The sequence below is a fragment of the Beta vulgaris genome, chromosome 3, assembly GCF_026745355.1.
Source record: "Beta vulgaris subsp. vulgaris cultivar EL10 chromosome 3, EL10.2, whole genome shotgun sequence".
NCBI lineage: Eukaryota > Viridiplantae > Streptophyta > Magnoliopsida > Caryophyllales > Amaranthaceae > Beta > Beta vulgaris.
Window position 1 is genome coordinate 55,633,529 of NC_079204.1, and position 27,103 is coordinate 55,660,631.

At 34.5% G+C, this 27,103-nt stretch overlaps 2 protein-coding genes across 2 annotated transcripts; both read left to right on the forward strand.

Annotated features, from left to right (window-relative positions):
- Window positions 1-4,591: 4,591 nt before the first annotated feature.
- On the forward strand, window positions 4,592-14,721 carry LOC104889662 (uncharacterized). Its single transcript, XM_010674934.4, has 6 exons — window positions 4,592-5,258; window positions 8,485-9,141; window positions 9,996-10,607; window positions 12,066-12,598; window positions 13,176-13,717; window positions 14,363-14,721. Exons 1-6 carry the CDS (start codon window positions 4,640-4,642, stop codon window positions 14,463-14,465), a joined length of 3,066 nt encoding a protein of 1,021 aa, XP_010673236.1. The 5' UTR covers window positions 4,592-4,639; the 3' UTR covers window positions 14,466-14,721.
- A 5,809-nt stretch (window positions 14,722-20,530) lies between these two features.
- LOC104889666 (L-2-hydroxyglutarate dehydrogenase, mitochondrial) lies at window positions 20,531-24,549 on the forward strand. Its single transcript, XM_010674939.4, has 5 exons — window positions 20,531-21,431; window positions 22,416-22,697; window positions 22,816-23,252; window positions 23,923-24,082; window positions 24,167-24,549. The coding sequence occupies exons 1-5, from the start codon at window positions 21,063-21,065 to the stop codon at window positions 24,284-24,286; spliced, it is 1,368 nt and encodes a 455-aa protein (XP_010673241.2). The 5' UTR covers window positions 20,531-21,062; the 3' UTR covers window positions 24,287-24,549.
- The last annotated feature ends 2,554 nt before the right edge of the window (window positions 24,550-27,103 follow it).

The following is a 27,103-nucleotide window of genomic DNA, read 5'->3' on the forward strand; positions in this document are numbered from 1 at the left end:
GAGTCCTTGTCAAGTTGTTGTTTTGCGAGCGATAGGTGATATGTGTTTGACTGCCTTTTGTGACAGTGATTGGCTGCTTGTCCCTTGACTAGGTAATTATTGTTTGGTTATTTGGTATTTTTGGGTAAGTCTTTGATCTCTTGGAAGACCAAAAAACAACCTATTGTAGCTCGTTCTTTTGCTGAAGCAGAATATCGTGTTGTGGCTGTTACTACATGTGAATGGAAATGGTTGAAGTCCTTGTTATACTCCCATGGTATTTTGCATCCTAAGCCTATTCAATTATTTTGTGATAGTCAATCTACTACTCATATTGCAAAAAATCCAATTTTTCATGACTGTATGGAACATATTGAAGTTGATTGTCATTTTGTTCATGATGATTGTCAATTAGATCTCCAATACTACGGGTCATCCATTGACAAATATTTTGACTAAGGTGATTAGGACGCGATAATTTGGGTTTTTCATGTTACACAATTTGGGCATTCGAAATTTACATGCGCTAATTTGAAGGGGAGTATTAGGATGGTGTCACTCTCTTATCTTTGTATAGTATTGGAGGCAAGTTAGGAGGTACAAGTTCGTGCCCCACTACCTACTTTTACTTGGGAGTAGAGATTCCCTTAATTCCTCTTAAGCTGATTGAACTGCGAAAAGGTGTTGGTCCAATAAGGTCTTTTTTCTTACCAAAGGGGTTCCCAGTGGGGGGCAAAAAAAATGAGGAGTCTCCCTGGTAGGTTGTATACTTGTTTTAATACGAACTAGTTATTAGGCCCGGGCTATGCCCCGGGTAAGAAAAAATTTCATTTATTAATATAATACTTTATGATAATAACAAAAAACACAACTTAGCCTAGTGGTTAAGACATTAGTATATGTACTTGAGGTCTCGTGATCAAACCCTATACTACACAATTTTTAATTTTTTTTATTGTACATAGATTACATGAACTAAAACTCCCTAGGGGTAGTACTGTAGTGGTCAACAATGCTCTTTAAATAGTATCATGCATACATAATTAATTTTGATGAACATGCAAATTTATTTATTTTTAAGGATGTAAGGGATATGTTTGATAACATTAACTGTGGAAACATGGATCACCAAGAGAAATTAGATGAGATGGTGATTCTTTGAAAACCCTTACATAAGGTCAGGGGTTCGAGCCCAAGCTTCAGCATATTTATTTTTAAAATAATGACCACTTGACTTTGTTGGTTGACAGACACATGGCGAAATTCTGGTGGCAGAAGGAGGGTGCCACGTGGCGCATCAACGTTGTTAGGCACGCCTTTTAATATATTAGTATAGATGTTTTGTCAATCAAGAGAGTTGGGATGTTATCTCCACAAGTTCTTCAAATCTTGACATTAACTATTCGTAATTAGGGAAGAGTAACATGATTATCAAAAGATAATAGCCATAAGCAAAGGGATTTTAATACTTCTACGACTGATTATTGATTATTAATTTAAGCATAACTCAATAATTATACATAGAAGTTGTTGGTGAGATCATCAATGAGTTGGCTTCCATAGTTCCAGGAAGTCGACATAATCCTTAGATTAGTAGTATATTAAAAGGGTATCGACAAACTGTCATGTTATTGCATGATTCAGTTCAACTAAATGTCACGAAGTTTTAAAAAACAAAATGGTTTGAAGAAAAAGACACTCGATGATTGCTAAATAAATGGAGTATATTATGTGATTGGAGAAGACAGAGTATCATGGTCAATTAATCTATATATACATTACAAAGGACCATTTCAACCAAAAACATAAACTGATGGTTCGAGTCATATGTTTAATTTTATGCTTTATCATGCCCCCTCATGCAAGGGTTTGAAGTATGGATGTAGCACATACCGTCCTTATACCTGGCGCGCGCTTAATATTCTACTTACAAAGGAGGGGTGGATGAGATTTCAACCCGTGACTTTTATGTCACGCTGCATCTGGTACCATGTCAAAAGACCGACTCAACCAAAATGTTAAGTTAATGGTTGTGGTTCCAGGAATAGTTTTATACTCTATCAAAATATCCATATTATTGCAATGTGTGAATATTTATGTTAAGAGAAAAGTTGCTTGGGGTAAATGGTCCTAGGCCTAATGTGGTTTTCAATATATAAAGGTGTTGCATTATTTAAAAAAAGCAAGTATTGCAATAATTTTGGAGCACAGGAAGTAGTTTTTGAGCAGGTCCAATAAAAACGAGTTGGTTGAGTTAAAGCTAATATTCCTATTGTTGAACTATCTTGCTTTTGCTCTTAATTAATTTTATCCTTGTAAAAATATATTAAATGTTCCCTCGTGCGGAAGACCTCCTAAAATCCTTTTACTTAACTTATAAAAAAAATAAGTTGGTTGAGTTAGAGCTAAAAACAACGCCGGCCCGAAGAATATGGAGTCCTATGCTAATACTGAAAAATAGGCCCCTATATAAAAAAGAGAACGTATTGTGTCGGACTCGTTCGACCATAATCTTGGTCGGACGACTTTCAGGTGGTTCCAATTTTTTTTCAGGTAGTCTTCATTTTTTTTCAGGTGGTTCAATTTTTTTTCAGGTAGTCTTCATTTTGTTTTCAGTTAGTCTTCTTTGTTTTTCAGTGGGTTTTTGTGCTTCAGTTAGACTTACTTGGGTTTCAGTTGGTTTTTATTCTTTTTCAGGTAGTCTACATTTTTCTTCAGGTAGTCTTCATTTTGTTTCAGTTAGTCCATTATTTCTTTCAGTTGGCCCATTATTTCTTTCAGTTGGTCCAACTGAAAGAAAAGAAAGTCTAACTGAAAGAAAAGAAAGTCTAACTGAAAGAAAAGAAAGTCCAACTGAAAGAAAAGAAAGTCCAACTGAAAGAAAACAAAGTCTAACTGAAAGAAAAGAAAGTCCAACTGAAAGAAAACAAAGTCTAACTGAAAGAAAACAAAGTCTAACTGAAAGAAAAGAAAGTCTAACCCACAAAAGCAAGACAAACCTATGGAGCAAAACCAACGCACTAATGAAGCAGAAAATACACATACAAAGACTCACCTCCGTGAAAAAGGATGCTGCACCATCTAAAACCACCCTACATATATACCCCAAAATCATAACCAACCCACTACAGTTTCTCCACCAATTCCTAAACAATGCATCAAGTTCTCGCGCCGAGAGCTCACAATCTTCACGAACTCCTCTCTCCTCCTCTTGACCTCTCAGACTAAGAAGAGGTGTGTTGGTTTACGCACCACCATGGCAGAAAAGAGCTGAACACTGTACCGGCGGCGAGTCTCCGGCGTCGGTGAGGGTGGGTTTTTTGCTGCGTTTTTTGAGTCTCATTTTATTGGGTTGTTATGGAGGAGAGAGAACGTGGGAAAGTTAGGGGTTTTGGGGAAGTGAAAAGTGTTGGGAAAATGGTGATGATTGATCAACAAAACAAATATGAAAAAAAAGCCCGCGCGTTTTTGATGGGCTAAGCCCGTCCGACGGAAGGTATTGGGTCAGACGGTCTGACCCAATACTTTCACTATAAAAAAATTCAAAGAATCCACTAAAATATACAAGTAAACCAAATAAGAAATATGCATCAAACTAAAATTTTCTCCTCAAAATATTTTGATACATTCCAAGAAAAACTAAATTCAATTAACTTGCCAACATTCTGACCATTAGCTTCAAGTCTTTTTTATATTTAAAGATTTTTTTGTCAATTTGAGGTCCTATGAAAGTGAGACGGCCATGAGAATCTAATTTATTTTTTTTATTAGGAAATTAAGTGGCATGCATAGCATGTTAAGGAAATACCCCAATATAATGTTGGGAGTAAGAATCGAACTCCTGGCTTCAAGGGTCAAAAGGGAGCGCGCTACCCACTTAAACTAACTCCCATCTTTAATCATGAGAATCTAATGGTTCAAAATGATTTTATTTGGCAAAAGGACAACTGATTATGATTGAAGGCATTTGAACAGCTATGTTGCGGGATATCAAATTTCTCGTTTTTTTTTTTTTGCTAAGTATGAATACTCCTACCTTGTGGAGTACATTACTACTGTTAAGTTAAGACTTTTTCATATCGATTACAAAAGATTTTTTTCCCCAAGGACAGGTGACATAGGTATTAAAAAAAGCTGGGTACTAACTACTAAGAATGATAAAATTATGTACAAAAAAACCTAATATGTTGACTTCATAAACCAAGACATAATACATTAATACCTGCTGTACAAATCTGAGAAATTGTTAATTAAAGTGGAAAGATCAATGAGTTGTCCCAGAAGAAAGTCCACATCATGTGCCTTTTATAAATGTTTGTGTACATGATCTATATTCTATCACGCCTTCCATTTTGAAAAAAAAGATGGATGAGATTCGAATCCGTAACCTTTCTGTCACGCTGACTCTGATACTATGTCAAAAGACCAATTCAACCAAAAACTTAAACTGATAGTTGAGGCTCCAGGAATACTCTATCACTTATTGCATCCCCGTGCCGAAATTTTAAATGTGTATTTGTCGTGGATTATCTACCTGTCAGATAATAGTATGATAGCGAACATTATAAAAGCCAACGACAACTAGAAAAAAGTTGTACATTACAAAGGCCAAATAACCTTAAAAACTTGTCTCTCTCGTTGCCAAAAGTAAAGAAAAATCATGACATCTCTAGAAGAAGAAAACGAAGATCTAAGAATAGCAGCATATAGAGGAGATGTGAAATTCTTGAGAGATTGTGTTACCTCTAAAAAACCTCACAGTTATTACTTAAAACCATTTAAGAGTAATCAGTATGAGTATCTTCCTACAGGAAATATGTTCCATATAGGGGCCTCAGCAAACAAAGTAGAATTCATTAGAGAAGCAATAGAATTATTGCCTTCTGAAATCTTACAAGAACTCATCCAAAATTCAAATGAAGATATGGAGAATCCTCTTCATTGCGCCGCCATCGCGGGCAATGTAGAGGTTATAAAGATGTTTCTACAAGTATTTACATCACAATCTCTTGTAAAACCTTGGTTACATAAGGATTTCATAGGATCAACACCTTGTTATAGAGCTTTAAGTTATGGACATGAGGATTGTGTATTGGAATTTTTAAAGAAGGATAAGGAGCTTATGAACATGGTTAATAATCGTGGTGTTAGCCTACTTTTCAGTGCTGCGCGAGAAAGATGTAACAAAGTTGTTATGGAGATATTGAAGTCTGATCATTCGTTTAGCACAGATGGTGGAAACGGCCGAAATGCTATGGAATACTTGCCAAGATGCTCAGGTAGGTATATCCTGAATATTTTGAGAGTTATTGGAGCTTTTTTATATTAAATTCCTACTTTTTTCTAATTAAACGAATAATGGTAACAAGTCAAACACCAAAATCTCATCATTGGGGTATTTGTTTAGAGGAATGGGTAGACCTGGGCATGGGCCGGACCTGTTCACAGGGTCGGCCAGCGGGCTTGGGGAAATGTCGAGCTTGAAATTTCCAGATTTTGTCCATGACCCGGCCCAGGCCCGTGGGCCGGGCATGTGCCTCCTGCAGGTTAGCCCGTGTTTTATATTGTTTTTTTTTTAAGATTTTTGACAGTTTGAGACTAAAAACACAAAGGAAATGAGCGTTCGGCCCACGGGTCATCTAGGCGGGCTTGTGCCGGTGCGGGCCTGAAATAAAAGTTCTTGACTGTGACAGACCCGCGCCCCAGGTAGAGAACAACGGGTCGGGTCTCGAACGGGCTTGTACCGGGTCGGGCCGCCTCGCGTGCTGGCCCGATCCATGCCCACCTCTAAGAATGGGAATCATAGGGACAGAGACGAAGCCGGGAATTCAATTACTTTATTTTCAAATAAAATAAATAGGGGACATTAAAAAAAAAGAGTGAGTATAATTTTTATTGTCGAGAGGATTCAACCTTTAAATCACTTATATTTTAACCAATTTATTAACCACCAAGTTAATAATTTCATACAAATCTATAAATGCCTCTTTTGATATAAACAAAATATTTACACGGACCTAACTAAATAAATATGCATGGGTTGTGGGTGTGGGCTGCAAGGGTCAGGCCTCTGCCAGCTTTTCATGTGGGTTCGCCCATACATAGTGATTAGAATATTAGATAATGGGATAAGATATGGATTTAGTTTTTGGTATGTAATGGAATTAAATAAGGACCTTTTCTATTAGAAAAATGAGTAATCCCACTGGTAGGGCACACTGGCAGTTCACTGGTAATAATTTCCCCCCTCCAAGAAATATTTTGGTGGGATTGATTGAGTTTTAACAAATGCTCATGTATAAGGATAAGAGTTAGGTCAAGTGAGTAGAGCACTCCTCCTTGCCCATTGAGGTTAGGGGTTCGATCTTTACCTCCAGCATTATGTTGGGGTATTTCCGTAGCATGCTATACATGTCTTACCAGCCAATGTGTTAGTGTTTTCTACAGGCTAGTAGCCTTGTAGGGGTTATCCCTTGGACTAACTTAATTTCCTAATAATAAAAAAAACAAATGCTCATGTATTCCTCACAAATAATATCATGTGACTAAGGGTGTACATTTGATGAAATGGATAGGATATTTCCAAATCCAGTCCTTAATAAACTAGACTTTACTTTTTTAGTTTGAGTTCAACCCAAACTTTTTAAAATTCCAACCTGATTCGTGTCCAAACAATTGTCTTAAAATTTCGAGTCTAATCCAATTCAATTCAAAATGTTAATGAGATACTATTTTTTTCCGTTCAGGTCTAATAAACCTTATATTTATGAAATAAAAAAAATCTATGTGATTCAATAATAAATCATGACGAAAAACCAAATCACACTTTCTAAGTCTTACGCCAAAGTATTTAAGTAAAATAAACATACTACAATTGTTTAAGATACGATCATATGAGCGAAATTTTGTCCTGTTTTTAGTATTAAAACTTAAATATGTATAGTACTAATTTCTACCTTTTTTATATGATAATTATGTATAGGTATATATGTTGATTATTATTTTTAATACTATATATGAATGTTTTTTTGAAAATTTTGAGCTTATATATATAGCCGGACTTTAGATTTCAATAAATAGGTCTAGTAGAAATGCAGTTCTATATATTTTGAATTAATTAGAGTCCGATTTCGATCCAAGTTTAGTCGAAGTTTAATCTAGTCCCACAATTTCGAATTCGACTAAATTGGATTTGACTCCAGACTTTTTTGAAATCTACTTACAACTCTACATGTCACTTCATAAATAAATAAAGAGAGTATGGGAGAGTCCATACATCAGAAAAATAATTTTGACAGGAACAATTAATGTGAGAGTAGATTGCGAGAAGGGGAGTTTATGACTCTTATTATTGTTGCAAGAATTACATGGAAATATGAAAATAAATGGAATTGATAAATATTTTTGACTACTAATTATTTTGAGACTGTTGATGGAGGGATAACCGAGAATGCCGTACAAAATGTACGAGTAATCTCATGTAATAATCCTATGAGTAACCCAATTAATTCATACTAGTAATTTCATTTATTTATACAAGCAACTTAATTCAATTAATCATACGAGTAAGCCAAAGGTTGACAAAAATAACCGCATTTATTCAAACAAGTAACCTCATTCATTCATAAAGTGATTAGTAACCTCATTTATTCAAATGAATAACCTCATTTATTCACAAAAATAACCTCGTTTTTTTTTCATACGAGTACCTCATTAGTTCACAATATTAACCTTATTTAATCATACGATGACCCTATTTGATCAAGTAACCCAATTGTTCACAAAAGTAACCCCATTTTGTTATACGAGTAACCCCATTTTTATCATATGAGTAACCCAATTAATTCATACTAGTAATGTCATTTAATTGATGAGTAACCTCATTTAATTTTATGAGTAACCCAATTAATTCATACTAGTAACCTTATTTATTTATACAAATAACTTCAATAAATCATATGAGTAACCTCATTTAATCATACGAGTAACCTCAAAGGTTCACAAAATTAACCGCATTTGCTTATGAGAGTAACCACATTTCCTTATAAGAGTGAGTGAGTAACACCCTTTCATTGCAAAAAGTAACTGTATAATCATACAAGTAACTCCATTTGGTCATAAGATTAACTTCATCTGTTCATAAGAGTAACTCAATTGTTTATAAGTGTTTGTGCATAAGGGTCAACTTAAAAATGTCATATCTCACAGCATACTTAATATTTTGGGAAGATTTAAGTTGGAGATGAAAATTTAGCTCAACAGCCTTCTAACACCTAGTCAAAAGCTCGATCCCGATTAGAAAGGAGTGAGATATAACCATTTGAAAATGAGATAACAGGCTGACAGCATGTTGCGCACGCGACCACACCTGTAATTTCGCGTGTGGCCGACCACACCCAAAACGCGCTGTATCATATATTTTTTTCTTGCACTTTTATTTGAACTATTATCCCCACCTCCTATTTGTTGTACTCATGAACATGCACATTTCCATGTGGTTTGCAGATGACAAAGAAATTTGTCGATTGTTTCTTATAAAAAAGCCAGAGCTACTATATACAAAGGGATTCTTAATACTAGACACATGGGCTGATGAAGGTAAAGTTTGGCCATTTGAGTATCTATTAACATGTAATGATATCATCCCAAACATAAGGAGGATTGTATTCAACATATTCTTAGAAAAAGACCCAGAAACTGGTAAAAACATTTTTCATACACTTGCTCGTTCATCTAGTACAGAAGAAAGTATTCAAATAGCAAAACTCCTTATGAATGTGTACATGGAAGAAACATCAAATGATCATGACATAACAACACATGCATCGAGTTCAAGCATCCCATCAAACCAGTTATTTCCATGGTTATTAGTGACTGAACTTGGAAGTACTCCTCTGTTGACGGCCATAGCTTTTCGGAATGAAGATTTTGCCTCATATATCTTATCATTGGATAACAATGCTATAATAGAGTCGCCGTATAATTGTCTCCATTTAGTCGTCATGGCAGCAAATCCTCAAGCTTCATATGTTCCAAAACAGAATAAATTGGAAAAAATTGCATTAGAGATTCTAGACGTGATTATTAATAAAGGTTGGAACCACCTTATAGTTGATGGTGATGAAGCGGGCCTTGCCATGCATAAAGCACCATTCTGCGGAGGTTAGTACTCTCTCCGTGACTCCGTCCCATAATATAGTGCTTCAATCTTTTTTACACGGTCTCCAAGACGTAACTTTGACCTTTAATATCTTCAATTCCGTATTAATAAAAAATGTTAAAAGTTGATATTATGAAACTACACATTGAGACGAATTTAACAAGATCCCACATGAATATGTTTTTTTTATATATACAAATGAGAATATTCGATCAAAGATTTTAAAGTTTGACCCACCAAAAATAGAGTAGACACTATATTATGGGACGGAGGGAGTAATTAATATTTAATATATACTTCCTCCGTTCCATAATAAGTGAAACAATTCTCTCTTTTATGTGAGAGTTTTTTTTTAGAGAAGTGTTTCACTTATTATGGAACGGATGAAGTATGTTGTAACATAAATCCTATTATCAACATCTGCCTCTACATTCTTCTGAAATCTGTACTCCCTCTTAAAATTTAATACTTCCTCCGTTTCTTTTTACTTACAACGCTTTGACTTTTACACTATTCACCAACTCTACTTAATTTATGTTTGGTGATTTATAGTTAAGAAAAAACATATTTATGTGGGATCTTGTTTGATTCGTCTGAATGTACATTTTTCGAATATATACTTTTTATAATTTTTATTTATCGGTAACTAGATTTATTGGTGGTTGAAATTATACGTTGACAAACGTGAAAGTCAAACTATTGCAAGTAAAAAGAAACAGAGGAAGTATGACCGTTTCTCCTCTGCTTGTGGAAGTAGCTAACACATTGTTACTTGACCACGTTAAATTCTTGTGTCGATTGTTCATTAATTGCATCTGTCACAACAACACTGACGAATTTTATTTTCCTGAAACAGGATTTTTTTTGGAAAGATTAGTTACACTATTTCCAGAGCTATTGGAAAAGTTGAATGAAGCCGGAGACACTGTGTTACACACATGGATAAAAGAGGTAGGTGAAGAATGGCCATTTAGATGCATGTTTGAGAGCAAAAATATCGATCGAAAATGGAGAAGTCGTCTCATTAAACTTATGTTTTTGTTAGACGACAATCAACACAACCCTTTCCATATTGCTGCAATTTCTACTCACAAAGAGACTCTCCAAATTGTCAAGTTCTTAGTAGAAGCTTACAAAAAAGAAGTTCCTGATTATTATCGGTATAACTCGTTTATGCTTCCTTGGATACGATTTAATTCGAAAGGTGACGCACCTCTTCACTTGGCCATACTACACAAACAAGACGAACTTGCAAAATATTTAGTGTCACAACTTGGTAAAAACGATATAGGTGAAATAATAGATTATTACACCCCGGAGTACAAAACTCTCTTTCTTGCAGTACACAATGATTGTATTCAAGTGACCAAATACATAATGGAAAATTTAGATAAGGAAAGGTGGCTCAAATATATCAAGAGTTCGATTGACGGGCGAAATATCTTGCATATTGCTTTAAGTTGCAAAGGTTAGTTTTGCTATATCCATTTCTTTTATTCAGTAACAACTTGTTTTTTTTTTAATTCATATGAGTCACGAAGACAGTACAAAGTACAAAGTAGGAGAGGGAGGATTCAAACTTGTGAGGCTTTGACCTATCATTCACAGCATCTCAATCTTAACCACTAGATCAAGACATCCTTGATAGTAACTACTTATTTGTGATAGTGTTAATACTATTTTTGTTGACTGAACTTAATACCATAACTTATTAGTACTTATTTTTTCAGTTCCTATACCAAGTTGGAAGTTATTTTGATTTGTAGAGATCATCTTACTGAGAAAAGTTCTCATTCTTTGAACCAAAATCTAACAATCAACCTTAGGGGAATCTTGCATTGAGGTTAATGCATTAAATTTATGATAGTCTTAATTATTATTAGGTCATCAGTAATCTTTCTAGCTCTACAGATATCTCTCATACAACTTACAAGATTGTCATAGTTTCATCTTGTTCTAGTATCAGAACAGTGATGGTCCTCTGTTGTGTCCATTAGTCATGGAGGGGTCGTCCGTGAGGAGCTAGCTGCAAGGAAACAAACGTGAACTATCCTCGGGGGGATGCGAGGAAACCTCCTTTACGCTCAAGTCAGTATTGTGGCCGCTGAGGATTTAGATATCAGATAAAGTAGAGAGATAAGGAGAGAAAGTAGTATGTAGTATGTACCTGCGAAATAGTACCACTTGGCTGTTTATAGGAGCTATTCCTCTGATAGATCACAGACACCTTGACGAGTCCGCTAACATACTTGGGTTATAATTATACCCATATACATCTTAAAATCAAACGGTACATGGAGTAACTCGTCGATCTAAATGTTAAATTTTTTTAAAAAAAAAACTGGCTGGATGGAAAAAGAATAAGAAACAGAACATATACAAAATCTAGCAATAATATGTTACTGAATAAATCTGCTTGCCGCAGTGGTAGGCTTGCTTTTCTCAGATCCGAAGACACAGAAGTCTCCGATTCGACTACCTGTGTAACATTTTTTTTTTGTTACTTTTTGTTCATTCTCTAATTTCTTTTTTCCTTTTTCTTTTTTCTTTTTTTTTGCCCTTTTTCTTTAATTTTCCGTATGCTCTAATCTTTTCCATCTTCCACTGTTGCACTTGTAAATTTAAACAATATAACTCTCTCATAATGTAAGTATAAAAAGAATATAGTATTATGAACCATATAATAATAATATAGTATCGTATTTTTAAAAGGATTATAAGTGTAGTTTACGTGAACTATATTCTAACTTCTAGTATTATGAACCGTTATTTGATTAGTTATCTTACGTTACCCCTAATTGAAAATCCTATCTCCGCCACTTGATGTGAGTTATATATACTCTTTACACTCCTCCTCAATTTACCACAAGAAATCATTGTTAGTATAATGCTGCTGATTTATTCTTTATGCAAAACATGAAAACAGATACAGAATTGGGCACATGGCTTATTCACCAAACGCCAGAGTTCATCATCGAACCAGATAATGACGGAGATACACCTTTGGATGAAGCATTTAGTGTTGGTGCTACATGGTTTATAGAAGAAATTCTGAAAAAATATCCTCCAATATTCGATCGTGCACCTTTATGTTGGGTGAGAGCATGTGAGTATGGTAGATATGAAACACTTAAATCATTCATCACAAATTATCCAAGAGATTTTAGAGAACTATGCATACAAGTGGAGGACTCACCTTTACATCATATCAACAGACTTCGAAGTTTAAAAGAGTATGAGTCATTTCTTAACATATCAGACATGAAAGGTCTTATCAACCTTCAAGATTCTGAAAAGAATACACCTTTGCACAAAGCTATAGAGAAACATAACATACATTTGACAGAAGCATTACTTGGCTTGGAAAAAATAAACTACACAATCGAAAATAAGGAGGGGAAAACAGCCATGGACATGTTGGCCGAAAAATGCAATGGTGGTGATGTTATAATTAGATGGGTATGGTTTCTTGTTTCGAAATCTTTTCTAATCTCAGATAATCTGTTATACTCCCTCCGCTCTTTATTAGTTTACCAGTATTCTTTTTTGCGATGTCCCCTATTAGTTTACCTTTTTTTTTCTATTTTTGGAATGGGGCCACTAACTTTTCATCACAAATACATTCAACTTTAATATAAAATAATAGTTTTTCTTTCTATGACCCACAACATTATTTCTTCTAAAACTCTTTGCAAAAAGAAGGGGTAAATTAATAAAGATCGGAAGGAGTAAAATGCATGACTTATTGTTCTTGTTTCAAAATAGTTGCACAATTTGCTTTTTCACGTACTCCAATGTGCTTATTTGAACATTAATATCTCTAATTGCGTATAAATAAAAAATATAAAAGTTGATATTTGAAAGACTCGTACTTATACGAATTTAACAAGATCCAATTTGACTAATGCTTGTCAAAGTTGATTGATCAATAGTGTCCTTATGTTAAATGGTGCAACTATTTTGAAACGGATATAATAATTGGCTTTGTTTTAACACCTACACTCTTAACCATTTCTTGTGAAACATTACATTATAGGATGCGATGTGCCAAAGGATCGGAATCAATCCAAGGATAAATACATCATTCTTTCAGCAACGCACTGATTTACTAGAAGTGCGAAATTCGCTTTTCGTGGTGGCGGCTTTGATAGCTACCATTACATTCGCTGCTGGATTTACTCTCCCTGGTGGATTGAATCAAAACACCGGAGAAGCAATGATGGCGACGAAGGCGGCTTTCTTAGTGTTTTTGATGGCTAATACACTAGGCATGTGTACTTCCACATTGGTGTTGATATGCCTTATATGGTCCTTAGTCCATGATAAATCTTCCGAGGTTCCGCTGCTATTAATTGAAAAAAGCATGTATTTACTCATGGTAGCAATTTGCTCCACCTTATTGGCTTTTATGACTGGAGTGTTTGTTACTATATCCCCACAGAACTTATGGCCAACCATTGTTGTTATCATCATGTGCTCTCTCATTGGAATTTTGGTTGAAAGGAATCTATTGCAAAAAGTCTTAAGGATTCGTCCAACAAAACCAGTGACGGAGCACCAACAACATAGGATCTTTCGGTAAGCTTTAAGTAGATTAGAATATCTAACATAATTTTATGTACTTCCTCCGTTTTATATTACCCGCTACACTTCTCAATTCACGGACTCTTAGGCAATTTTTGGAGAAGAGAAAGGTAGAGAGTAAAAAGAAAAGGGACCCATGTGAGAGGAGAGAGATAGAGAGAGTTTATTGTCCAAAAAGGAAGTGTAGCAAGTAATGTGAAACTTCTCACAATGAAAAGTGTAGCGAGTATTATGAAATGGAGGAAGTATATCAATACGTTATGAAATAAGTGAAAACAGTTGTCTATTTTATGTGAGAGCTTTTTGAGAGAATCATTTCATTCATCATACACTCGGGTGTACCATGTGCATGTAAGCATGATACACTCAAGACCAATTTTGCTCATTTGGAACTCTGTTTTTTTTTTTTTTTACTATATTTTGCTCATTTGGATGTTTTTAAATAAGCAATGAGCAAAAAATTAGCATTGGGTGTATCATACTCACGGTACGCCCTGGTGTATGATACTTTTTTAGATGAAGTATATCTAATCAAATAAGGTATCAAGAAATATTAATTCTGCTATGTTTTTTTTTTTTCTTCGAAAAAGTGTATAGAAAAAAAAACTAAAAATCTACTTGTATATGTGTGTATTGCAGGGGTGTATCAATTGTGAATGCTTGCTTAGCCTTCGTAAAAAAACTTCAATTCCAACGGATAAGGAAGAATGAAGAACATGAGGAGACTTCGAACCTTGTCTGAAACATAAATGTGAGCAAACTAGCAAACTATCATAAAATGGAGATGTCGATAATATTATATCTGCGGCTGAGATGCTATGTAAAGGTCTCTTTATACTTTTTTTTCGTTCTTAAACAAGTGTTATACTGTTACATTGTTAGTTTGACATTATTTAGCAATTAATTTTAACTCTATTTTCTTGTTATATATAAAGAAAAAATATAATTATGTAAGATATTGTTAGATTTGTCTCGATGTATACTTTCATAATATTAAATTTTTTATAATATTTACTTGTGCAAAATCAAAGATATTAATGAAATAAGTGCATTGGGGGACACACATCTTGGAGTTGAACTCGAGCTCGCTCGTATATACTAACCCCGATTCTAAATAAGTGTAACAAAGAGAAGTGATCTATCTACACACAAATACACAATTAAAGGTTTGTAGAGAGAAAATGTTTGAGACCACACTTATTATGGTAAAAGAAAATTAATTAAAATAAAACAAACTGATTAACACAATTAACCTATCACCAACACCACTGCCACCATGATGTCCGTCCTTTCATGAAATCGGATGTTAGAACTAACATGGCTGCCAGAGTTTTTGGAATCGAACGCCATATCTACAACTGTTAGAGATGGAGAAAGGCGTGATGGAGGAGGCGAGAGAAGATGGAGTTGGAGGAAGGGCCTGTTCTCCCCAACTTATTTTCAGTTCAGTTCAATTCAGTTCAGTTCAGTTCAATTCAGATCAGTTCAGTTCAGTTCAGTTCAGACCAGTTCAGTTTAGTTCAGCTCTTGACAATACTTTTACTCTCACATGTCACTATTCATTTCAGTTCAGTTCAGTTCAATTCAGTTCAGATCAGTTCAGTTCAGTTCAATTCAGTTCAGATCAGTTCAGTTCAGTTCAGCTGTTTTATGCCGAAGAGAACAGGCCCGAAGAGGATAAGGAGGAAAAGAGGGAGAGGAGGAAAGAAAAGGAGAGGAGTAGGCAGGCTCGGCTAAGGCCCTGTGCAGGGTGAGCGCCCGCACAGGGCCCCGCCTGCATATGGGCCCTATATGTTGTTTGCGTATATTACCGTATTGCTGCAATAATGTTGCAAGATGTTTGAATTGGCTTAGCGGTGGTAGCCGCAAAGTGAATCTCGGGAGTTTGATTTCAATTGATGTCGAGTTTGATACCCAACCCCGTCACGCTGTTCCACTTTTTTTTTCTTTTGCCTTTTGTTTTATTTTGTCAGCCAACCACTTCTTCTCAACTTTTGCTTTTTGTTTTATTTTGTCCAACAACCCTTTTCCACTTCTTTTGTTCTTTTATATCTTCTAAAGTAGATATTTTCATATCCAATTGGAACAAAGTTTTATGACATTCTCCCTTAAACTTGTCATGGAAATGTTAATATTAGTCTATACGTGACACATTTATCCTTTAAAAAAAATCAAGAACATATTTTCCATTTTACCACATTGCATTCTATATATATTTGTAATTTATTTTTCCAACTTTAAAGTTGTTATAAATGGTACACTTTGTTTATAAAAGCAAGAAAAACGCTTCTATATATTTTGATATAACAAAGTATACAACTAATATTATTTATTAATCAAGATGATTCTGTATTCTAAAATAAGAATGTTAATATGTTATTTTAATATCGTAATCTTATAGGGGTCTAATCTTAAATTTTGCACAGGACCCCCGTTTTCTATGAGACGGCCCTGGGAGTAGGATAAATCTAGAGAAGATGTGATAACCATGAATCCGTGATGGTAGGAAGAAGGTTTTTAAAATCGAACGTCGATGGTGTCAGGCTGGATATGAGAGATATGGAGATGAGAGAGGTGTGGGCGTTTGGTATCGGGCCGGTAGTGGCCTGGTGGTGTCAGGTTGGTGCTGGTGATGGCGTCCAGTTGTTGGCTTGAGTTGAGGAGAGAGGGGGTTGGGTGGGTTTAGAGAGGGTGAGTGGATTGAGAGAAAGGTGGTTGAGATGAGAGAGAGGATTTGGTAGTACAGTTTGATTAATTAATATTATTTAGGTTGGTTGAGATAAATTAATTATAGGTTATGTTATATGCAATCCTTAATACACTACTTAAAATGGAAATAAGTTGTGAATTTATGGAAAAATTTTGCATCAACCGATGTAATAAATGACCAATTTATGCAACTTATTTCCATTTTTAGCTTCTTATATACAGCCCTTAGGGCTGCATATAGCTTTTTCCATTAATTATTAAGTTGTTGGGGGATTTAAATGATGATATTTCTATAGTATATTTTTTTAAGGATAAATCGCATCTTACCACCTAGACTTTTCACTTTTTTAGAAACTCCCACCTTAATGAATTTTTTTTATAAATTTCCACCTACCATTTTCAATTTTATTAAAAACTCCCACCACTTAACGATTTTTGTAAAATTCCATTAACAAAACCATTAAATGGGTCCCTCGTATACATTTTGTTAACAAAATCAAACTTGAAATAGTTGCAAGTCTTTCCAAATAGTTATAATTCGTTCCAAACTTGCTCCAAAATTGTTGAGATTTTGCCCTTAAATTGATGAAATTGACTTTGATTTCAGCGTAAATTAATAATAAAATGCATATATGAGGTCTACTTAACGGTTTTGTTAACGGAATTTAACACAAATCGTTAAGTGGTGGGAGTTTTTAATAAAATTGTAAATGGTAGGTGGAAATTTATAAAAAAAATTCATTAAGGTGGGAGTTTCTAAAAACATGAAAAGTTTAGGTGGTTTTGAACAAAAAAATCCTTTTTTTAATGTATGTCAGTTGGGCGGGATGAGTGCAGAGGACGGTCGTCCCTCCATACCTGCACTTGCCTAAAAAATATATCCCCATATCCGTCCCACCACCCATTGTGGGGGAAGTTTCCACACCTAACTTCGCCGTAAAGAGTACGTATATAAAACCATCTTCATCCCACCACCCACGTAAGGGTCTGTTGTCTTTGGCATAAAACAGCTGAACTGAACTTATTGGAGCTGAACTGAACTGAACTTATTGGAGCTGAACTGAACTGATCTGAACTGAACTGAACTGAATTGAATTAAATTAAATTGAATTAAATTGAATGTAATAAATATATAGATAATATTTTAAACAATAATAATATGAATATTAAATAATAATTATAATGATAAGTAATAATAATGAATAATAATAATAACAATAGTATTTTGGATATTTTTAAATGATAGTTATAAATAAATAATATTAATAATCATAAATTAATAATAATAATAATTAATGATAATAATGATAATTAATAATAATTATTTTATATTATTTTTATTAATATATTAATACTTGTATGATATATAATAACAATAATATCTAAAAAGTAAATTAATATTACTATTTTAATAATTAGATTTAATAATATAAAAATATTTAGTAATAAAAATAATGATTGGGTTGGACCGCGAAAATTACATCATAAACCGTCTTGACGAGATTTGATTGGTTTATGGGCTAAAAAAAGTGGGTTTATTTGTGCTTTGACCTAAACCATGTTCCTCCTAGAGGTGATCATTTTGGCCCGGCCCTGCCCGTTTTTGGGCCGGGTTTTGGGCAGAATTTTTCGGCCCGCGGGCCGGGCCGGGCTCGGTCGTTTTTTTTTTGTTTTTGGACGGGCTTTGGGCAAGCTAAAAACGACTTTTTAGTCTATTTTTTGGCCCGCAAAAGCCCGCTAAGCCCGGCCCGAAATAGCGGGCTTTGGACACAAAAATTCGGCCCGAATTTAGGCCCGACCCGGCCAATGGGCAAATTTTTTTGGCCTCGGCCCGGCCCGAACCCGGCCCGGTAATAATGAATAAAGCTATAATAAACAAAATAATATATAGAAACAATAATAATAATAATAATATAATAATAATAATAATAATAATAATAATACTTAATAGTAATGATATATATTTAAATAATAATAATGATAATAATAATAATATTAATAATAATAATAATAGTAATTAGTAAAATTATACCAACATAATAATAATATTTAACAAAATGGTTATAAAGGAATGGAGCTGAACTGAACTGAACTGATTGGAGCTGAACTGAACTGAACTGAAAATAAGTTGGGGAGAACAGGCCTTAAGTATTAACAACTAATTCTTACCTGCTCGAACTATCCTCCCAAACACATTATGTCAATACCTGCCACAATATAATATAGTCAAAAGAAAAAAAATTATATCTAATCAATACTAAATCTTATATTGAAGGAGAATATTTAACAATTATGTAATTACAATTAAAAAAACAATTTAAGATGAAAATTACCTTCAATATAGCATATTTTATATGAAAACCATATGACGAAAACAATTTATCTTATTCATTAGAAGTCTATGAAGGCGAAGTGAAACGGGCAGAGATGGAGCAAAAGTGTGAAACGAGTACGGATGGGACAGATATAACATAAGATTCACACCCGCTCCACCATGTACTCCGTCAGTTTCTTTTTAATCTATACACTTTCTTTTTTAATCCGTTTCTTTTTAATCTACACACTGTTGTTTTTTCAATTTTTGGTAACATCTACATTCTTCTCTTTTTCCACATATGTCAATCACTTTTTAATATTTTAACCCATTCTTTTGTATCTCTCTCCACCTTTTGTATTTCCTCCTTTGTTACTTCTCTCCCAAAGCGAAATGAGTAAATAATGAAATGGAAGGAGTATTATTTGCGGGTACGATTTTCTGCCCCATCCCCCAACCAAATCTGGACTTAATGGGCGGGTCTCCAACTTAACAAGCTCGACTGACATTCCTACGACTCTACGAGTGGGGAAGAGGGGAATTTCCGAATTTAGGAATCTCATTTTACAACAAGGGCGAAAATCGAGTTCTTGTATCAATTTCCACATGAGCACCAATCGTACGATTATAAATTGTTCACAATCCGTCGTCAGAGAAGCAGAAAGAAGACAAGATAATCCAAGATGATGCGCAAATCACTAACAAATCTCCTAAAAAATGATGAAAGTTAATCTAGAAAATTCTAGATAGGTCATGTAATGTAAAGAAAAATCTTATATGCATGTCTTAGATTTGTCTAGAAAAATCTTGTAAAATATCTATGTAAAAAAATCTAAGTTTAGAATATTTGAGTGTGTGTTAGAAATATCAAGGTCAAGAAAAATCTAGAAACTAAGGTACAACAACTATAAATATGTTGTATGTGTATGAGTTACAAAATGAGCTCAAAATGAGAGGGAGCAAGATGAGCTCAAATGAGAGAGAGTCAAACAAAATGAGGTCCCACACAAAATATTAGGAAAGGTAGAAACAAAGGGTTCTACCAAGGTGAATGAGAGACATGAGCTCTCACAAATACACTTGTACAATTAATTATCAATGAAAATTCAATTTTATGATACTATTGAGGTCCATCAAAACTTCCGTGTGCGCCACAAATTCTATCATGGTATCAGAGCCGGAACGTGATAACGCCAACATCCGAGTAGCAAGAAGAAGATAGAAGATACAAATTATCAAGTTGAAGGTTGAAGCAAGATAAAAGAAGTTGAGGTAAGTGTCAAATTTAAGATATGTGGAAGAATTTAAATTAAAGGTGAAGATAAAAAAAAAATTTGAAGATGCATTAAGAATAAAAGTTGAGGAGAAATAAAAATGAAAAGATATGTGAAGGAAAGATTAAAAAGAATGAGAAATAGTTTAGTTAGTGACATGAGCACTACAATAAAAAAAATGATGGGGTATGTTGATGACATGAACATCAACAAATGAAATTAGCATTGGAGAAAAGGAAAGAATGAAAAGAATGGGAGGATATTGGTGACAAGAGCACCAATAGTTGAAAAAAAAAACAAAATGAAAAGAAAAAGAAGAAAAAGAAGTTCAAGAGAAAGATTTTGGAATTCGCTAATGACATGGGCATTAGCAGAGATGATTGGTGACATGAGCATCAATAAAAGAATGATATTGGATAAAGATCTGTGAAGAAGAAAAATGAAAAAGTTCAGATTAGGGGAGTGAGTTGGTAACATGGTACCAACACAAAACAATAAAGACGAATAAAAATGTGATGAAGCTAAGAAATAAAGATAGGATGGTTGGTAACAAGAGTACCAACACAAAGACAAAAAGAAAAATCAAGATCGGAGATCGTTGATGACAAGGGCATCAACGGAAGAATAATTTGAAGTACAAGAATTTTCAAGATTAAGGGGGAGTGATGAAAGTTAATCTAGAAAATTCTAGATAGGTCATGTAATGTAAAGAAAAATCTTATATGCATGTCTTAGATTTGTCTAGAAAAATCTTGTAAAATATCTATGTAAAAAAATCTAAGTTTAGAATATTTGAGTGTGTGTTAGAAATATCAAGGTCAAGAAAAATCTAGAAACTAAGGTACAACAACTATAAATATGTTGTATGTGTATGAGTTACAAAATGAGCTCAAAATGAGAGGGAGCAAGATGAGCTCAAATGAGAGAGAGTCAAACAAAATGAGGTCCACACAAAATATTAGGAAAGGTAGAAACAAAGGGTTCTACCAAGGTGAATGAGAGACATGAGCTCTCACAAATACACTTGTACAATTAATTATCAATGAAAATTCAATTTTATGATACTATTGAGGTCCATCAAAACTTCCGTGTGCGCCACAAATTCTATCAAAAAAAAACCCTGAAAATCCAAAACCCAAAACTAAAATCATCATTAATACCCACAAAAAGCTTCAGCAATACAAGTTCATCATCAATTTACAACTGGGATTTGAGTTCTGCTGCAACAGAGAAGGTGGATTGTGTAGTGATTGGAGCTGGAATTGTGGGAATTGCAATTGCTAGAGATTTGGCTTTCAAAGGTAGAGAAGTTTTAGTCCTTGAATCTGCTCCTACTTTTGGAACTGTAACTAGTTCTCGCAACAGTGAAGTTATTCATGCTGGGATTTATTATCCTCCCAAATCTCTCAAGGTCTTTCCTTTTCTCTTTCTTTTGACTTGGGTTGATGTTATATGCTACTTTTAGACTTGGGTTTTTGTTGGTTCAGTGTTTTGATATGTTTTATGAAGTCTATGTTGATGAATTTTTGTGTTATTTACTGACAATTGCTGTTTTTTTGACCTAATGTGAATTGGTTCTTTTGTTGTGTGCTATTAAAAAATTCAATCTTCTGTGATGTTGGTCTGTTCTACATTGGTTGCATATTGTTGTTACTAGATGCCAGTTGGGTTCTATTGGATTTTATACCATGAGATTGATGGGCCTGTTGATTTCATAGAATGAAGTAGCAATAGAGAGTAGAGGAAGTTTAAGTTCCTTTCCTGAGAAGTATGAAAGTGGCTAATCTGAAGGAGGATGGTTGTGGGCTTGTGGCACAACCTCGGAATGATACCTTCAATGGCTATGGTAATTCATGTTTCTAGTGATATTTATGATTCACTCGATAGAATGCACCACTGAGTTGTGCTTATGGTTTTATTTACTGTGGATGGGTGGTTATTGTCGGAGGATGGTGGTGGTATGGAGAGTGGTTTGTGCTCCAAGATGTGCTTTTATATAGTGGATTAGGATTGGAAGACGTGTATGTTTGTCCGTCTATGGGATATTAAATTTGATTAGTTTAGTATTAGTTGATCAACTATAATCTAACATGTCATAAACCATGTCTTCCCATCACAATCCTTGTCGTTGAAGATATATATAGTATTGGTTCAAAATTTGGGTTTATGGGTATATTGCAGATTTGCAGTGGCTAGATTTAAAGTTGAATGGAGGGATTGTGACTGATACTTGCATATTTGTGAGAATCAAGGCTCTACATATAGTAGATTCTTATGTTTATTGCTTTGGTAAAAACTGTATATGGATGAACATTCATTTATTGGAACATTGGAAATCCACAATCTTAGTTGTTTGATCTGGATCTTCAAAAGAATTCCAATGTAAAATTTGCAGGCTAGGTTTTGTGTCAAAGGAAGAGAGATGATGTACAAGTACTGTTCAGAGCGTGATGTCCCTCACAAGAAGATAGGTAAGCTTATTGTTGCTACTCGGGAATCAGAGGTTCCAAAATTAAATGAGCTGTTGGTTCGTGGAACTGAAAACGGAGTTGATGGTCTGAGATTGATGGAGGCATCTGAGGCTATGAGGATGGAACCAGAACTGCAATGTGTCAAAGCCCTGTTTTCACCTCTTTCAGGAATTGTTGATACCCATTCTCTGATGTACTCTTTACTGGTAGGTGTTTGAATGTTCTTATAGTGGGATATCACAAGCTCGTTAATTTTCTATCTACTTTGTGTCTTCGAAGTAATGATTGTAATATGACAGGACATTTCTGGGAAATTGAGTTCAGGGAGAAGCTGAAACTTATGGGGCAATATTTTCCTACAACACCACTGTCCTTGGGGGCAACATAAAAGGAAACCAAATTGAGCTTTTTGTGACAGGAAGCCAGAGTTTAAAAAACTTTGATGAGGGAATTACACTACCAGCTGAAGTTAAGCTTCTTCCTGAGGTTGTAATTAATTCAGCTGGCTTGGCCGCTGTACCCCTTGCTAAGAGACTGATGGACCTTGATAATTCTGTCATTCCCATTGCCCATTATGCTTGTGGTCATTACTTTTCTCTATCAAAGACTAAGGTGCCGCCTTTTAGACATCTAATATATCCAATACCAGAAGATGGTGGGCTTGGGGTGCACGTAACACTAGATTTAGATGGCCAGATCAAATTTGGGCCTGATGTCGAATGGATTGGTGATGTGACTGATGTTGCGAGTTTTTTGAATAGGTATATTTTCTTTTGCCCCTAAAACGAGCTGCTCCTGTTTTCATGTTTCTGTTATTTTAATTATGAGCTATCTTATTTTCGATTAAGCAACAAAAAATTTGGAATCTTTGTATTCTGTTCATGTTTATGATTTAGGTCATGTCTTGGCTTCAGCACTTTTTCCTGTCGATTCTCATCTATTCATCTACACCAATGATAGCGTCTGATTTGCTCGGTCCATAGCATATATTGCAAATCTTTCACACATTTACGCATTCTTGAGAGTTTCTGAAACGTATACCTCACTGACAAATGGATTGGAATTTCTTTCATTCATTCATCTAGATAAACAATTAGTGACTGAACTATGAGAGATTCTGATCTGTACTTGATAACTAATCAAATCGCTAATAATTGTTGTTCTTAGATGCTGAACAAATTTAACCTAAGGCGAAAAAAAACAAAAACATAGCAATAAAATCCTACTAAGTACTAAGTTTGGCATAGCCAAGGTCTGAAGATATCTAATATCGTCGTTCTGTCCGTCCAGATTAGATGTCTGTTTATATACATGTAGACCTCCCTAAACCCTCCTTGTGTCGACTCGTTTTGAACTTCGAATTTTGATTAGTTGAAAAGGAGATAAATATGATGATAGAATCCAACAACAATGATGGTTTCTCTTGTCCAGGTTTGATTACTCTGTATGTCCTGGTCGTGGTGAATTTTTTTATCCAGAGATAAGGAAGTACTATCCTCTGCTGAAGGAAGGATCTTTAGAGCCAGGTTATGCAGGGATACGCCCAAAACTCTCTGGTTCTGGAAAGATGCCTTCTGATTTTGTAATTCAGGTCAGTCCAGATTTGTTATAGTACATGCAGGATATAACTTCTAAGATTTTCCAGAATACCTCATGATAGCATCTGTATGAACAGGGGCAAGATGTTCATGGAGTACCTGGACTTGTGAACCTTTTCGGCATTGAATCACCTGGTGTGACTGCAAGTATGGCCATTGCGGATTATGTATCTTCTAGGGTCCTCCATACGATGTAGATTAGTCCTCACAAACACACGACTCGTTTGGTAGCTGGTAATAAATATATGTAATTTTCTGAGAAATATGATACCAAAGCCTTACCCTTGGTAATGAAGTTTCATCTCCATATTCACCAAACATATGTTTTTTTCTCTTACACAATTTTCCTTCACGTCTCAATACCGTATTTGAAGTGGTTTGGGATCAAAAAATAACATGGCACCGCGTTTCATGATATATAACGGTATTAGACTATTAGTAATAAATTTATAGTTAATTTTGTGATGGAAGTCTCATCTCAATGTTCATGGTAATGTTTGTTCATCCACAAATACCACTTTTTCTTCATAAATTCTCATTACGCGATCCAAGTCCAAATCATAGATGGCATCTCGTAACCTTTATCGCCATTTTTACCAATTTATACCCCAGATCGGAAGGATATTTTGTTCTTGAAAGCTGAAATTCATGATCAGTTTATAGAACCTGGTTTCTGAAAATTTAAATACTTGCAGACAGGATTGATGCTATGATCGGGAGTTAAGGTTCATTATGTTGTCATGATCAGTGGCGGAACTATGTAGGGTCACAGTTGTTCATGTGACCAACTATTATTTTGGAAAAAAAAATTAACTCTCTCTCTCCTTCACTTACCAAAAAAATCAAATGCTGCCCCCTTTCTCTCTCTCACGTCTCTTTCTCTTCCTCTCTCCTTCAACCTCAAGTTGTTAACTAAAATTCTTGAATTTTGTTTACATGAATATCCTTTTTGTTTCAAATCTTCAACTAAAATTATCATCTCGCCTTGATCTACCGATTGATACCTGTTTTGCATTTTTCAGAGATAAAAAAATTATCATTCAAAACCCTAGAATTTGGGGAAAAACTCGTGTGTTGCCGGGTTGGTGTCGTAACTATGGTGAATTGGTGATTGGTGAAACTCGTGAAATTCTTCTTCTTCGAATCGTCCTCTTGAATCTCCTATTTTTCACAGGTTAGGTTTTTCGTTTTACGTAATTTTTTTGAAATTAGATGATTTTGATTTGAGAATTCTTGGATTTGTTGTTAAATTAATTGATTTGGTTGTTGATTTTATTGAATGAATTGGAGGCCTTGTCAAAATTTCAGTTTCATGGATTTAGGGTTCTGATTTTGCATTAGATTTTTATTGATTTTTCGCTCAATTAATGCTTCGATTTGTTGTATTTGAAGTTTGGTTTGGTTATTCGAAAGAAAATCTTCGAAATTTCACAACTATTCTATCGAAAAATCCATCTCTTTTCACTTCAATTCGACAGCCATGGTGACACCATTGATAAGACTCTGAAGAAAAAATGTTGTCGGTTCGGTACCTTTTTAGTCTGATATAATTATGGTAAGTAATGTTCAAATGCTGAATGTTGCAGGTTGAGCTTAAAGAAGGACCTCTGACGGAGTTCAGCCATGAGATGGAACCCTTCCTACGCAAGCAAGGGTTGCCTGTTCGATTAAATAAATGTCTGCTTACTTCCAGTTATTAGGAGGCTAGAAGGTTTCTGTTATATCCCCCATTTTGTGATTTTTGTTGATACATTAATAGTTTGATGTGATTATTTGTGGAGATAAAGTGATTTCACTCGGAATCGTGTACATTGCAAGTTTAGAGCAATTGTAACTAGCATATGGTGTTAGCCTTGGTTCTGCAATTGCAAGTTAAGTTGTTGTTTTTTTCTTTTAGCTGAATTTATGTCGTACCCATTTTTAAAATTTTAATTTTGAGGTTTTCCATCCCTGTACCCATCCGGCCGTCCCTATATCCGTTTTCGTGCTACCTAGAGTGTGACCAACTATTCTCAGATTCCTGGATCCGCCACTGGTCATGATGATATGATAATGGTGCATTTGGTCTTTTCATGCTTGCGCGCTGAATAATCTTACCTACCTTTATGAGCACATTATGAATCCATTTCATTTAGTAACATGTGGATGCTATATTGTCATCTAGTTTAGTTGGTAACGTTTTATAGGGGTAGTACTTGAAACCTGAGATTGAATTCCATCTATATCACTGTGCTTAGTCGCTCATTTACAACAAAATTTTTTTATTATGTAACATGAGCAAATTATGAACTCGTTCCATTTTCGTAACTCCATTTCATTTAGTAACATGTGGATGCCATATGGTCATAGTTTAGTTGGTAACGTCTTGTAGGGATAGAACTTGAGACCTGAGATTGAATTCCATTTATATAAGTGCTTTTAATAGCTCATTTACACCAAACAGATTTCATTATGTAACATGAGCAAATTATGAACCTGTCCCATTTTTATAACATAGTGATTCATGCTTTGTTGCAATTTTAAAGTAGTTGTCCAATTAATGATTGCAGAAAAATAAAAACTTGCACTTTTTAGGACAACCCAATATACAACTTGTGAATAAATCCGGCCAAAACTATTGTTTTAAGTAGATGATGAACATGAATAAAATTTTGAAGCTCATTAAATAATCGAGATTAGCTTATCATTGCAATGCTTAGATTCGTTTATGATTGTAAACAACTTGATCACACGACTGAGTATTTTATGAAGTTTTGTAATTTTCAAGTAATTAAAGTTATTTGTTTTGTTTAATCAGTCAAAATTTCTATTACATTAAACATATTTATCCCCATTTTTGTTCGTTATTTTCATTGAAAGCTTTCAACTAAAAGCATAGTACTAAGTACCGTGTTATTAATGTTTGTATAAAATATTGATGCAAACATATGAGATTTGAAAACTCTATTTTATTAATTCACACGAGGGATTAATATTTATGTTGGTATTGGATTATGGTTCAATCATGTTGTTCT

Excerpts from the sequence above, each read along its gene's own strand:
- LOC104889666 (XM_010674939.4), top strand. The coding sequence starts at position 21,063 with ATGAAAATTCAATTTTATGATACTATTGAGGTCCATCAAAACTTCCGT. Across the intron at positions 23,253-23,922 it reads GTTGCGAGTTTTTTGAATAG|GTTTGATTACTCTGTATGTC; the intron begins GTATATTTTCTT and ends TCTCTTGTCCAG. Across the intron at positions 24,083-24,166 it reads CTTCTGATTTTGTAATTCAG|GGGCAAGATGTTCATGGAGT; the intron begins GTCAGTCCAGAT and ends CTGTATGAACAG.
- LOC104889662 (XM_010674934.4), top strand. The coding sequence starts at position 4,640 with ATGACATCTCTAGAAGAAGAAAACGAAGATCTAAGAATAGCAGCATAT. Across the intron at positions 5,259-8,484 it reads ATACTTGCCAAGATGCTCAG|ATGACAAAGAAATTTGTCGA; the intron begins GTAGGTATATCC and ends TGTGGTTTGCAG. Across the intron at positions 10,608-12,065 it reads TATTGCTTTAAGTTGCAAAG|ATACAGAATTGGGCACATGG; the intron begins GTTAGTTTTGCT and ends ACATGAAAACAG.